The sequence below is a fragment of the Sceloporus occidentalis genome, unplaced genomic scaffold, assembly GCF_023333645.1.
Source record: "Sceloporus occidentalis isolate IW3139 unplaced genomic scaffold, rSceOcc1.0.p SCAF_64, whole genome shotgun sequence".
Classification (NCBI taxonomy): Eukaryota; Metazoa; Chordata; class Lepidosauria; order Squamata; family Phrynosomatidae; genus Sceloporus; species Sceloporus occidentalis.
In genome coordinates this window covers 679,672-693,022 of record NW_028317044.1, presented here as the reverse complement: position 1 = coordinate 693,022, position 13,351 = coordinate 679,672, and the positions used below count along the sequence as shown (strand labels likewise).

Here is a 13,351-nt window from a genome sequence, read left to right as displayed (position 1 = left end):
GAGGAGCCAGGAATGGGAGGCAGCCAAAGTGAAAAGCCATTAAGGGGCTAATCCAATTGCCCTGCCTTTCAGTGCTTCCATGGTGAGCCTTGGCAGGAGGGCTCCTCACCCGACTCCCCTTGAGCTGGTGGCAAATGGATACAGCAGGTGGTCTCCAACAGAGGAGGAAAGCATCTCAGTCCTGTCGCCAATGGCTCCCAACATCCCCTCCTACCAAGCAGCAGAATCTGGCCCCCAAACAACCAAGTTGACCTAGACCCTCCCAGGACTGATGCCCCTTCCATGCCCATGTCTTTGTAATGGGATCCTTTGGCATACACCCCAAGGAGAAGCCCCTGGAAGAGAGGCTCTCAAGGTTGATAGGATAATGCAGAAGGAGACAAGGAAACTGAATGGCAGGGGCATCATTAGGGGAATGTGAGGGGTGAAACTCCAGAGGGGAGGATGAATACCTGATTTGGTGGTTGTTCATCCTTCATCTTGACACCCTAGTGATGCCAATGCTGAGCTGTGCAGTTGTGACCCATCTCCTGTCTTAAAAATGTACAAACAATTTTAGTAGGTTGCGAACTGGAAAGTCGACTTCTCTGGTCTCCTTTCATCCACCCCTGTAACCATGAATTGCAGAATGAGCTTGCAATGACCAACTGAACACAAAATAACCTTTCCTATGCCACCGGGCCGCTATTAACTTGGGTAAGGACTCTGTATCTCATCTACCAAGATGGCAGAGGCCATGCCCACCTTGCAACATTGGAGGTCCAGAGACGGCTCTTCTGCCTGACCTCTGCAGCTTCCATCTTGTCTCATATATCTTCATGCGGTGGACAGACGCGTCTCGGTTGGAGACAACTAAGCGGGACTTTGGCTCTTGGGGAAATCCAGCATTTGTGCTTCTTTGCCCAAGATGGAGTTAACAAAATTCCTCTCTCTGGACCATTAGAGGATCCTCGAGAGAAAGAGCAAGAAGGAAGGAGGGGGAGATGCTTTCTCGTGCCCAGGCCTTTTCTCTCTCCTGCCCGCCTGGGACTCCTGATCGGATCAGGAGTCGGGCAAGAGAGCCTGGAGAAATGCCAGGCTCAAAAGCCTCTTCATTTTCTCATTTCTTGTTCTTTTCTGGGGGGGAAACCCAATAACCCACAGAAATGGAGGCCACCTGGGATCAGGAAATGTGCCAACGGAGCAGAAACGCAAGAGGAGAGTTGCCGGGTCACAGCAAAAGCGGTGCCATCCCAAGGTATTGCGCTACCCGAGACAACGAATGGGAACCATAGGAAAACCCTGGCATGGGTTTGTTGTCCCACCGACATGCGCTGGAGGGTGGGAGGCATCACAGTATTAGATGTATAGTCCTGCCACTATATCTCTCATGCTTTTCCCCCAACGGCGGCTGATCAGCTGCGATAAACCTCAATAATTCTGTGTTTAGCAATCGCCCGGAATTTATTTAACGTCCTATAACGGCCGGCGATAAATCCCAATTAAATACCCAGTGGGGAAAAATTGTTTGAAGACTTGAACAAACAAGATAATAGACGCTGGTAAACCAGATAGGCTCCCCCTCCGCTTTCTTAAATGGCTGGCCTTGTTGGGAGGTAAAGGCGCTGTGGATTTTGGGGAGCCAGGGTGGCATCGCGGCTTGAGTGTCGGACTACAATTCCGGAGACCGGGGTTTGAATCTCTAGCTGGATCTCTAGCTGGCCCCAGATGCTGGAAGCTAGTTCCCTAAAACATCCCCAAATTGTGCAGGCTTTCCTTGTTGTTGTTGTTGTTTTGTGCCTTCAAGTCGTTTCCAACATAAGGCATCTCTAAGGTGAACTTATAATAGGGTTTTCTTGGCAAGTTTTGTTCCGAGGACATGAGGCTGAGAATGTGTGTTTGGGGTGGTTTGATCTTAAACATGTTATCGTCTTAGCTTTACAAAAGTCCGATAAAGATGAAATCTGACAGACTAAGGTGATGGAGATGGATCTAGACAGTGGCATGGATTTATGGACTCGCTGTACAGCAGACCTGGGTCATCCAGGTGTTTCGGACCAGCTTCCAGAATCCCTGATTGTTGGCCAAAGTGGCCGAGGCTTCTAGGAGTTGAAGTCCAAAACACACGAAAGACCAAAGTTTGGCAACCACTGCTCTACAGGGACATGGTACACACTTGGACTTCATAACGTACAACTATACAAATGTATCACTATATGCACAATGGAGACCCATTAGCTTTGCAAAAGATCCACTCCTGGGGGATCTAAAATTTGCCAGAACAAATGGGTTGGTATGGATCAAGACGGCTTTTCGGGGGCACCAAGTTAAAGCAGTCGCCACAAGCGCCTGGATTTCCAAACTGAACCAGAATATTGTTGTCTCTGAGGAAGATGCCAGCAGCGGCCAAAGACCTCTGGTTGTCCTTTCTGGCCACAGCAAGCTCCATCTGGAACTGGCAGTGCCAACGGACTCAGAGGTGTTTTATGACACTGCCGAGAGGCGAGTCAAGAGTTGGCATCTGTTCTTCAAGATCCGAGGGAGAAAAGAGGCCGCGTCCGAACCTTACAGGAATGCCAATGAATTTCTGAGATGCGCAAACGCCAGAGAAGGCAGGGAAAAGAGGCTGCTTGCCCAAGGAACCCAGTAGTTTGCTTTTAGGGGTGTTTTATAAGCAGGAGACTCAACCACGATGGAAGCCAAGTCTCTGCCTTTCGACACTCTGAGGGCCTCCCTGGTGATCCCACGTCAAGCGTGATCTTTTATTTACTGCCTTGTAGCTGTGGCGCACCATTGTGGCGGGGCCTTTAGAGACCCGTGGCGCTTTCGGATCTTATTTGTATCTGTCGCCAAACCTCCGAAGCACTTCTCGCAGTAGGAACAGTGTTATTGCGAGCATTGTATTGTTCTCATGGGTTGCGGATGGTGCCTTGCGTGTCGCCAGGGCCAGGGTGGCAAACGTTTTGCATCTGTTTGCCTCCTCTGCTATTCCGCTGATATTACTCAGGAGGGACTGTGTCGGATGCATTAGCGCATTCGGACGTATCGCAAAGCCTTGTTGTTGTTGTTGGGCGCCTTCAAGTCATTTCCAAGGCAAGGGAAGGAATAGCCTGCAATAGTTAGGACACATCTGGAGTCCTGTGTTCAGCTCTAGATGCCTCTTTTTTGTCCACACTCACAGGGGTCCCGTGACCCTAAACCCACGAATGTGGAGGGATCACTGTAGAGACATTGGAGTGGGATATAAGTACAAACAGTACTAACTACTATTAGTAGTTAGTGCTGAAAAAGAGAGAAAATGGCTTTCTCTGCCAGCTCTCTCTCTCCACTTCTTGCTGCCAGGAATGATTTTTCCCCTCCTTCCTCTTGTTTGCAGCTTCTACAGAGATTATTGATGCTCAAGAGAGCAAAGACTGGTGAGCGATGGGGCAGAAGGTCACGGGTGCGGAGGATGGCGCAGGGTCAGGCCGATAAACTCCCTGGATGTTTTGTCTTTGCAGCCAGGCTAAATGGCTTGGCTGGGTTTTGCACCTTTGAGTGGGTGTGTGTTTGTGCCGTCTTGGCTTGTTGTGTTTGTATGCCTTCAAGTTCTCTGTGACTCATGGTGACCCTAAGAGACACCTGCAATTCCTTAGCAAGACTTATTCTGAGGAGGTTTGCATGGCCTTCCTCTGAGGATGCGGAGAGGGTCCCCGGTCACCCGGCAGGTTTCCCTAAATCTTGCCAAGAAAGGTGGCACGCTTTAGTGGTTTGAGTCTTGGGCTAGGACTTGAGAGACCCGGGTTCGAATCCCCACTCAACCCTGCTCTGGATATCCCACTCTCCAAGGGAAATCACCTTGGAATAAGTCTTGTCAGGAGAAACCATGAGAGCCAGTGGATCATCGGAGTCTGAGAAGTGAATGAGGGTCACCCAGTGGGTTTCCATGGCTGAGCGGAGGGGATTCGAACCCTCTTCTCCCAAAGTCCTAATCCAATGCTCAAACCACTGTACCAGATGTGGATAAGAGTGCCTCTAAGCCTGTGCAGACTTTGCTTCTCCATGGATGCTTTGTTTTGCTTCCCTTTGGGCGACGGTGCCTCTGAGCCTGAGCAGACCTGTTTTGCTTTGCTTCCCTGTGGATAGGAGTGCCTCTGAGCATGAGCAGAGTTGCATTTCCCTCCCCGTGGAGCAGCCCTGCTCTGCCTATCTGGGCTTAGGCCCAGCAGTTTCCAGGTCACAGAAGATGGATCCCACCAGCTTTACTCTCTGCTGGCACCTTTTATTTTTAGCCTTTCGGCCTGCTTCTCCGCTGTCCTCTTCCTTTGCCTCTCCCTCTATTTTGCAGCAATTGCAACCCATCCGAGACGGAGGGGAGGAAGGCCGCCCAGGCTTTTTTGGGGGGAGGCGATGATGGTTGCTGCCCCCCATCCAAGGAGACAACAACTAGGCAGGGAAGAATCAATAACTCTGCGGGGGCCGCTCTCATTTCTCTGAAGCAGCGAGGGATGAGGAACCAGGGATAAAACCTCTGCAAACCAAAGAGACGATTTGCAAACAGGATCCTCTTTAAAGCAGGCCAAGGGGAGGAAATCCCTGGGGAATTCCCACCACTCTTTGGGAGCAGAAGGGGGTTCCCAGCGGTCAACTAGTCCAACCTTTTGCTGCAGGGATTCCCTGTCTGAGGCATCCAAGGGAGGAGAAAACCTGGGACGGATTCCCTGCCCTGCTGGAAGGGGGCCCACCTGACGCCGTGGCTTCCCAGCTTTTTCTGAAGACCCTGCAATGTTATTTCTTAGGTGCGAAAGAGAACAGTGTGTGCATTTGGGCGTGTTTAAGTCACTTTCTGTGTTTGCAGGGAAAGGACGCGCTTTGCTCGGTGGAGTCCTATCGGGTGCGAATCTCACCTCCACACTTCTTCAGTGTTTGGATGGCAGAGAGGACAGCAAGTCCCTTCCCTGCCAAGGTCAGCGGCGGAAGACGTGCCGAGGGCTTTGGGGGATGCTCCCCTGCCTTTGCATCAGCAAAGAAACATGGCTTCTCAGCCAAACCCACCAGGAGTTGCCCACTATCACTTCCAGGTGTCAAACGCATGGACAACTGTGATGATGCTTTGGGTGGGAGATTGGTTCTTCTTGACCCTGGTTTTCATCCAGTGATTATAGGAGCTGTCCTAGAATCATAGAGTTGGAAGAGACCCCCAAGGGCCATCCAGTCCAACCCTCTTCTGCCATGCAGGAATACACCAAATCAAAGCACCCCCAACGGATGGCCATCAAAGAGAGAGACTCCTCCACTCTCCAAGGGAATATCTTCCACTGCCGAACATGGGATTTCTTCCTAATGTTGAGGTGGAATCTCTTTCCCTGTAGTCTGCATCCATTGCTCCATCTCTGGAGCAGTAGAAAAGGAGCTTCCTCTGCCTTAAATAGGCCATCCTTCCAGTATTTAAACAGGGCTGTCATGTCACCCCTTAACCTCCTCTTCTCCAGACTAAACAGACCCAGATCCTTAAGGTGCTCCTCATAGACCTTGGTGGTTTCCAGACCTTCCACCATTTTGGTCACCCTCCACCTTAGTGATTCCCAAACTCTGGTCCTCCTGGCTTTTGGACTCCAGTTCCCAGAAGCCACAGCCGCCTTGAGTTCTGGGAGCTGGAGTCCAAAAACACCAGGGAGGCCTGAGTTCGGGGATGACTGCTACATCTTGTCCACATCCTCCTTGAATGGAGGGGCCAAAGCAGAAGAGAGTGGTCCTGAACCTGCTTTCCAGATAGTAGTTTCAGCACATAGGAGAGCTCCCTTGCATGAAAGACATGGCAGCCTCTATAGGCAGCAATGCATTCTCCCATCCAAGATATTTGGCCACCTGAGGTTGGGCATCAAATGGTGCCCATCTGTTTTGCAATGGAGGGGTGTTAGGACCTTGGAAAACGACCTAAGCACCCCGAAAGCACCATACTCTTAAGCCTTTTCATGCTATGCATGTCCCACCTCTGAGCCAGAGAGTGTTGTGCCTTTGCTTGCAGTGCTTGGGAATGGGCGCCAGAGGGCACCCTGCCCCTCCTAGTCTTTTCCTGGGAGGCTCCCAGGGAAGATCCTGGCAAACAGTTGAGGAAGGAAAAGGCTGGAGGTGGCAAGAAGGATGCCAGGAGCCAGATGGCATCTCTTGTTGGAGGCAATGGGTGGGTGGGTGGGTGGGTGGGGGGCTATGGGGAGGGGGCCGAGGGAACCACTTCTGGGGCCCACCCTTCCTGGCACCTTTCCCAGATGGTTGCCCAAGGAAGGAAGCATCTTTGCAAAGGGAAATGCTCATGCCCTCCTCCATATGATTTTGATGTGGGGGGCAAAAGCATGTGCCAGGCTCAGCTCAGGTAGGAAAGGAAGGGTACTGGGGGGGGGACTATAACACCTAACATCCGCTGGAGGAATACTGGGAAGTGGGGTAACACCTCTTCTGGGGTTTACTTGGTTTCTTTAGAAGGGGTTTGCCATTGAGGCTGAGAGAGTGTGAGCTGCCCAGGGTCACCCAATGAAGTTCATCATGGCTGAGCAGGGATTTGAACCCTGTGCTTCTAGTCCAGTGCCTTTCAGCATGGCATGGGGGAAAGGTACCCTTTCCTCCAGGTGCCAGCCCTGCTTTTGGGGCCCACTGTGTCTTGTTTCTAACTTCAAAGCAGGATCCGGGGTGCAAGGAAGAGGTACCCGGTGCCAAGGAAGCTGTCAATGCCAGGGGTCCAGTGGAGACACAATGCATTTGCAAGAGCTGAGAAGCATTGGTAGGAAAAAGTGGTGGGTGTTGTTGTTGTTGGTGTCGTTTCAACCCCTGTGGAGGAGACATCTCCAAGACCCAATGTCCTCCACTGCTTTACTTATGTCCTACAAATCCAGGCCTCCTTCATAGAGTCCCTCCATCTTGGCCTGTGCTCTCCCTCTCTTTCTTCATCCATCTTTCCCAGCATTTCCAAGGAGAGCCTCTCCTTCTCATGATGGGCCTCAGTCTTGTCATCTTCCAGGGAGGTTTCTGGCTTGATCTGACCCTGGACCCATTGCTTTGACCCCTTGGCCATCCATGGCCTCCTCCAGCCCCACATCCATCATCCCCAGTGCATTGATGTTCCTCCTCTCTCTCACCTCCATCCATGGCAATAGGGCACACAGTGGCTGGTTTGCTTCTAGTTTTTGTGCTCAGTTGGCATTTTAGGATCCTTTCGCTGGAGTTGGGGGGGTCTTGCACGTGTGAATGGGGGGCAGCAGGGGCAACTCGCGTGTCCAGAAGGAGGCCGAAACTCTTGGGAAGACACGTGATGGAGGGAGGGAGGGAGGGAGGGATGGAGGGATGGAGGGAGGGAACAAAGGGAGGAGGAGGAGGAAGAGAAGAAGGGAAGGAAGGGAAGGAGGAGGGTGTGGGTTCAGGGGGAGAGGAGGGGAGGCTTTGCTTGGCCCCCCAACAAGGAAGGGACCCCTTCCCCAAACCCTGGCTCTTCCTCCGGATCCGAACCCAGGGCCTCTTGGACAAAGAAGGAGACGAAGAAGAAGAAAGAGAGGGAGAAGGAGCATTTCCCTCCATCGCTCGCCTTGGATCTATCTTTGCCCGGCTTCTCTCCAAGCCCCCCTTTTCCTCCTTTGAATCTCTCCTCTTCTACCTTCCTTCCTTCTCTCCAAATCCTGCTTTGGTCCCTGCAGAGAGAGCCCTTGCCATCAAGCCCTGCCTTTTGGCCATTGCAAATGCTGCTTTTGGGGCCATTGCAATCCCTTGCATCCCTTTGAAGACTCCTTTTGGAAAAGACCCCCCCCACTTTCCCTTCCAGATTGCAAGCCCCCCCAACTATAAATCCCTTGGGGTCTCTTTGGGGGGGTTCAGCCCCCCTTTTAGAGGAGATCTGGGGGGCTTCCAGGGGTCCATACCGCTCCCTTGCCTCCCTCTTTTGGGGGGCTGCCCTGGCTTGCTTTTGGGGCTCCCAGCTGAAGCCGGGGTCCTCCATTTGCCCGGGATTTTGCCATGGCCAGGAACCACCGCCTTGGAGCCCTCCTCGCCTTCTTCTTCTTCCTCTGCTGCATCTTCCTCTGCCTCGGTGAGTCAGGATCACCATTTCTTTTGGGGCGGGGGATTTCCAGGGTCCAGAGTACCTCTGAGCATATGCAGAAGGCCCCTGCCCCATGGTAGCCACCCCTTGCCTTTCAGGGGCTCTGTCTTCCCTCCTCCATCCCTTGGGTTTGGGTCTTTGGCCATGATTTCTGTGCAAAGCAAAGGAGGGAGAGGGTCCTCTGAGCATGTGCAGAGTGCAGGGGATGTGACTGAGGACTGGGGTTAGCAGCCTCAGGTTGTCTTGGGTGGGAAGAGGCTAGAGAATGGTGTCCTCCAAAGGACAAGAAATGGGTTCAGAATGGAGGACACGCAAGGAAGATGGAGGAGGGTGACCAGGTGTCCTCCGAAGGAAGGCAAGGTGCCTCAAAATGGAGGACGTGCAAGGAGCTGACCAAAGATATGCTAGGAATGTAGGAAGTTCCTGCCTCTTAGCCCTGCTCAAAATGGAGGACCTTTTGGAAGGTTGGACAGAAGGGTTGAAATGGAGGACAGGTCCTGGAAAAGGAGGACATCTGGTCACCTTGAGCTAGAGGGGTATGTCAACCACAGGTTTCCTGAGCATGGGCAGAGTGCATTCCCAGCTTTGATACATTTCTGGGCGATGTAAACCCCAGATGTGCTCATTATACTGGAGAAGATGTTAAGGTGATATATGGACTGCAGCCCTGGCCCCATTTCCAGGACTTGATGGGTTATGTTTTGGGGCACCCCAAATCCCTTCGCCTTTCCGCTTTGAGTTTGGTCATACGTTGCATTTAACTAACTGTAATTCTGATCTTGCCGTTGTGTGTTTGGTTTGCAAGGACTGAGCAACAAACCAATTTACATGGTTGACTCCCAGGGCCTAACTTAAGACACAGCTCTTGAACCCAGGACCCGAGATTAAAAACACAAAACTGTCGACAGGTGGAGCAACTTGGTTTTGACTTTTGCAAGGTGAAGGAAAAAGCCCTGAGCATACACAGAGTGCTTTTTCCTTATGGAAGAGTGGTTTCGTGTGTTTGATGCCGTGGCTCCTAGGCTTTGTTTGTGGCACGGAGTGGGTGCCTCTGAGCATAAGCAGAGTGCATTCTTGTATTAAACCTGTATATAGAACCAGGGATTCTGCATGGCTGGTTGTTTTCTTTACTGCACTGTTGCGATGGATTTTAGCCGCATTGTGTGGTTGTTGCTGTTATTATTATTAGTCCTTTTAAACTGATGTGCATTTTAACTCATATCTTTATCTATCTATCTATCTATCTATCTATCTATCTATCTATCTTTATTTCAGCCAACAGGCATTAGATTAACTCATATGCTTTAACTGATGTGATGCGTCTATTGATGCTTGTTGTCCATCCATGGGAAAAGGTGGGTAAGCAGCAATAATAGTAATAATAATAATAATAATAATAATAATAGGATCATATAGTTGGATGAGTGTCTGTGAAATGAATTGTGACCTCTGTCATTTCTCTCCCCATAAGTCCTGCTTGGGATTGAAGGCTGGATCTCGAGAACTTGGCACATGGGTCGGTTTATGGGGCTTTCACCCCTAAGAGGTAGCGATGGCCTCCCAGTTGGACCACTAAGGCCTGGGCCACTGAAGGCACTGGTGGGGCTGGTGAAAAGGACCTTGCAAGAATAATACTTGCGTTTAGCTGCCTTGGGAGCCCTGCACCCGGAGGAAATATGCCTTTGAGAAAGAAAGGGAGAGCTGTGCGTTTCTGCGTTGTCAGAGTGGGTTGCGATGGATGACCCTTGGGGTTCCCTCCCAAAGCGATGGTTCCTCCTTTTATGCTCTTTCTTCCCGCAGGGAACGGCACAAAGGCACCCTGTGGTCCATCCCTCTTTGCTTCTCGTATTTGGAGGTACACTGACCCTGCACATTTTTGGTTTTGCTTGGCTCCCCATCCTCCTAATGTTCCTTTCTTTGCAGAGCCAAGGGATGCCACCTCCTCCTTGCCCCGTTCTTGCAGTCCTTTCTGGTCCCCAGTCCCCCCGGATAAGGCACCCGTCTCCCTTGGAAGCAGCACATGAGGGCAGGGAGTGGGAGACAGGGATGGGCGTTTGCCGTCTTTGGCGCAGAGAGATCCCACAAAGCTGAGATCACAGCCTGCCTGCCGCCTCTGGGTTCTTCTCGGTTAGTCAGCACCAGGTTCAAGTCTCGCCAGCTCAAGCCCACCCGACCTGCCCACCTCCACATGTGTGCCCCCAAAACACAGATGGCACCCATCGTCTTTTAACAGCGCAGTCCTCCCTGCAAACCCACTGGATGTGTTTAAAAAGGCTTCAGAAGGAAAAGATTTCCAAGGGAAGCCTCAATGGACGGGTTGCAGCAGTGAGTTGCTAAGGCACACTCTGCACATGTTTGGAGCAACAACATCCAAAATCCACAAGACAGGGATATCTTGTTTTGCAAGATTGTGTGTATTTGGGGTGCCTGAACCCCTGGTTTCCACAATCTGCAAAACAGGGGTTTGGATACCCCAAATGCACAAAATCCATGATGCAAGCCAAGCTCCACTGGCAAAGATGTTAATGCATGTGTCCTAAGAGTACGAAAGCTGCGCCAAAGCTGCACTCCAGTCCTTAGGACTGGATCGTGGCTTCCAGACTCTTAGGACGCATGCATCATTCAAATAGCATACCTCCAAAGTGACCCAAAGCAGCTTTATTTTGGCCTGTCTCTATGGGGCCACAAGACTATTTTGAGACTGGTTCTGCGCAACATTTGCAGCAGGTTTTCTTTGCGCAGGACATTGCATCTTCTGCACAAGAAATACCATTTTTCATGTAGGAAATATTTTTCCTGCGTGGAAAACATTGTCTTCTTTCCAGCATGGAAACAAACCTGTTTTTGCAGGGAAAAAACATTTTCCTGTGCTAAAACTAGAATACCTTTTTCCACACAAAGGGCTTGTTTTGCACAGAACTGCTGTTTTCTTTGCAGGATGTGTTTTTTCTTGTGCAGAAGATGCCCCTTTTTGCGCAGAACAACCACAATGCGGATTTTGTGTCTTTCATTGTGTGTCCCTCTCTCTTCCCTGGGTCAAAGAAACCTGGGTTTATCCTGGGCTGCAAGGCCAACTGAACAAACTGGGATGGATTTTGGGGTGCAATGGGGACGATGGGGGGATCTTTCCATCTAGAAGAGTTGGCTTCCATCCCTCCTCTTTGTATCTTCTCTCTCTGCAGACCTGGGTATTTTTGTGTGAAAAAGCCACACATCCTAAGAACAGGTTCCCAATTGTGTTTGTTGTTGTTGTGAAATTCTGTGTTCAATTCAGATTTTAAGGAGGATAATAGACAAGTTAGAACAGGTTCAGAAAAGGGCAATAAGAGGGATGCCTAGGCGGAAAGGTTGGAAGGATCTGGGTGGAGAGAAGATGGAGAAGGTGACATGGTGGTCCTCTTGGAATATCTTAGGGGCTAACACAAGGAAGAAGGGGTAAGTTTCCTTTCTGCAGACCCAAGACCGCTCTGATAGCCTTTACGGCCGAAGGGCGGGGTATAAATACCATGAATAAATAATGGTTTGAAGTTATAGGAGGGTCGATTTGGATGCAACATAAGAAGGAACGTCTTGATGGTAACCGCAATTCAGCAATGGAAGCAATGACCTGGTGAGGTCTCCTTCTCTGAAAGGGTTTGGACAGCACCCTGTCGGTGATGCTCAAGATCAGTGGGTCCTCCTGGCATTTGAGACTTCAGCTCCCAGAATTCATTTGGGCAAGCTGGCTGGGACTTCTGGGAGTTGAAGTCCAAAACATTAGGAGAGCCAAAGGTTGAGGACCACTGATCTAGATTCATGGTTCCCAAACTCTGACCGTCGTGGTGTTTTGGACCTCAGTTCCCAGAAGCTTCAACCAGCTTGGGCAGTACTAAGGGATCCTGGGAGCCCTAAACATTTGGAGGACCAAGGTTTGGGAACGACTGGTCTGGGAGCAGCGATTCCCAAACTCTGGCCTGCCAGGTGTTCTGGACCTTCGCTCCCAGAATCCCCAACTATTGGCCAAGATGGCTGAGACTTTGGGGAGCTGAAGTCCAAATCAGGAAGAACAGGGTTTGTGTTAAGATTCAAGGGGACTAGGCCCCTTTCTAACTAGGATTCCCAGTTTGGATGGTGGAAGGATTTCCAAACCCATCCAAGCTCCTAGCAGAGGTTTGCAAACTAGGCCTTTCCAAAACATGTCCTCCCTCTTCCTTTTTGGACACCCTTCCTCTTTGCAGTTTTCCTCTCTGTCCTGCAAACATATCCAATGACTGGCCATGTTGCAAAGTACAATAACATCCCAAATCCACAGAACAGGGATACATGCCTTTATTGCAACCAAAGTGCACACAATACATGGATTGCATTGTGCAAACCCTGGGAGCATGACTCTCTCTTTCTCTCTGTCTCTGTTATATTTTCCATAGCTGTCTCTTCTGATTCCACCAAGGAGCAGGGAAGGAGGTCTCATCCTGCCCCCCTTTTTCTCCCCAACCCCAGGAATGGAGGATGCCCCTCAGCGACAGCAATCTATGGAATCGCATTATAAAATCAATTAATAATATATCACAGCGAAGCGTTAAAGGGCTCTGGATGGAAGTGGCAGTTTTTCCTCCCTGGTTCTTTGAACAAAAGGAGATGCTTCTGGGTCTCATTCTTCGCGCTGAAGTTTGCAAGTAGCTGGATTCACTTTGCTTTGTCCCCCCTTTTTAGTGGATTAGGCTGGATGGCAATGGAGGAGACCTGGCTGAAAACCTGAGCTTGGTGCCAACTGCAAGGGGCACTCAGCACAATGTGCGACCATACGATTTGGTGGCCATTGCCACTAGGTTACAATGAAGGATGGGCCAAATTTGTAGGGTATAATCTTGGCTGAAACCCAGTTGTTGCCCATGATGGTCGGCGAGCCCCATGTCAGTTGGGCACTGAATCTAGTCCGGGTTTGGGCTAAGCACCATCAATGGGCATCCAGCTTCTGTTTGCCTTGGACATGGACCCTTGTGCTGTTGTGGTTGTTGCTGTTTGCCATAAAGTCGGCTTTGATTTATGGTGACCCCCGTGAATGAAAGGTTTGAGTGTTGGACTGCGACTCTGGAGATCAGGTATCCTTGTCTTGGCCATGATGCCCATTTTAAAATTATGCCAACTGGAGGAGAAGCCAAGGTGCCAAATCTCACCTGGCCCTGGAAGCTAAGCAGGATCAGGCCTGGATGGTATCTGGATCAGGGACTGTTCAGGGAAAAGCAACAGTCCTTCCATGTGTTTTGGACTTCATTTCCCAGCATCACAGACTATTGGCCAAGAGGACAGGGGCTTCTGGGAGCTGAA

At 50.6% G+C, this 13,351-nt stretch overlaps 1 protein-coding gene across 1 annotated transcript in view; it reads left to right on the top strand.

The window, feature by feature from the left end:
- The first annotated feature begins 7,348 nt into the window (after positions 1-7,348).
- Positions 7,349-13,351, top strand: part of TMEM132E (transmembrane protein 132E) — a 58,070-nt gene continuing 52,067 nt past the window's right edge. The window contains exon 1 of the mRNA XM_089493280.1: positions 7,349-8,032. Coding sequence (XP_089349406.1) covers positions 7,960-8,032 — 73 coding nt within the window. The 5' untranslated portion in view covers positions 7,349-7,959. The remainder of the gene's footprint in view (positions 8,033-13,351) is intronic.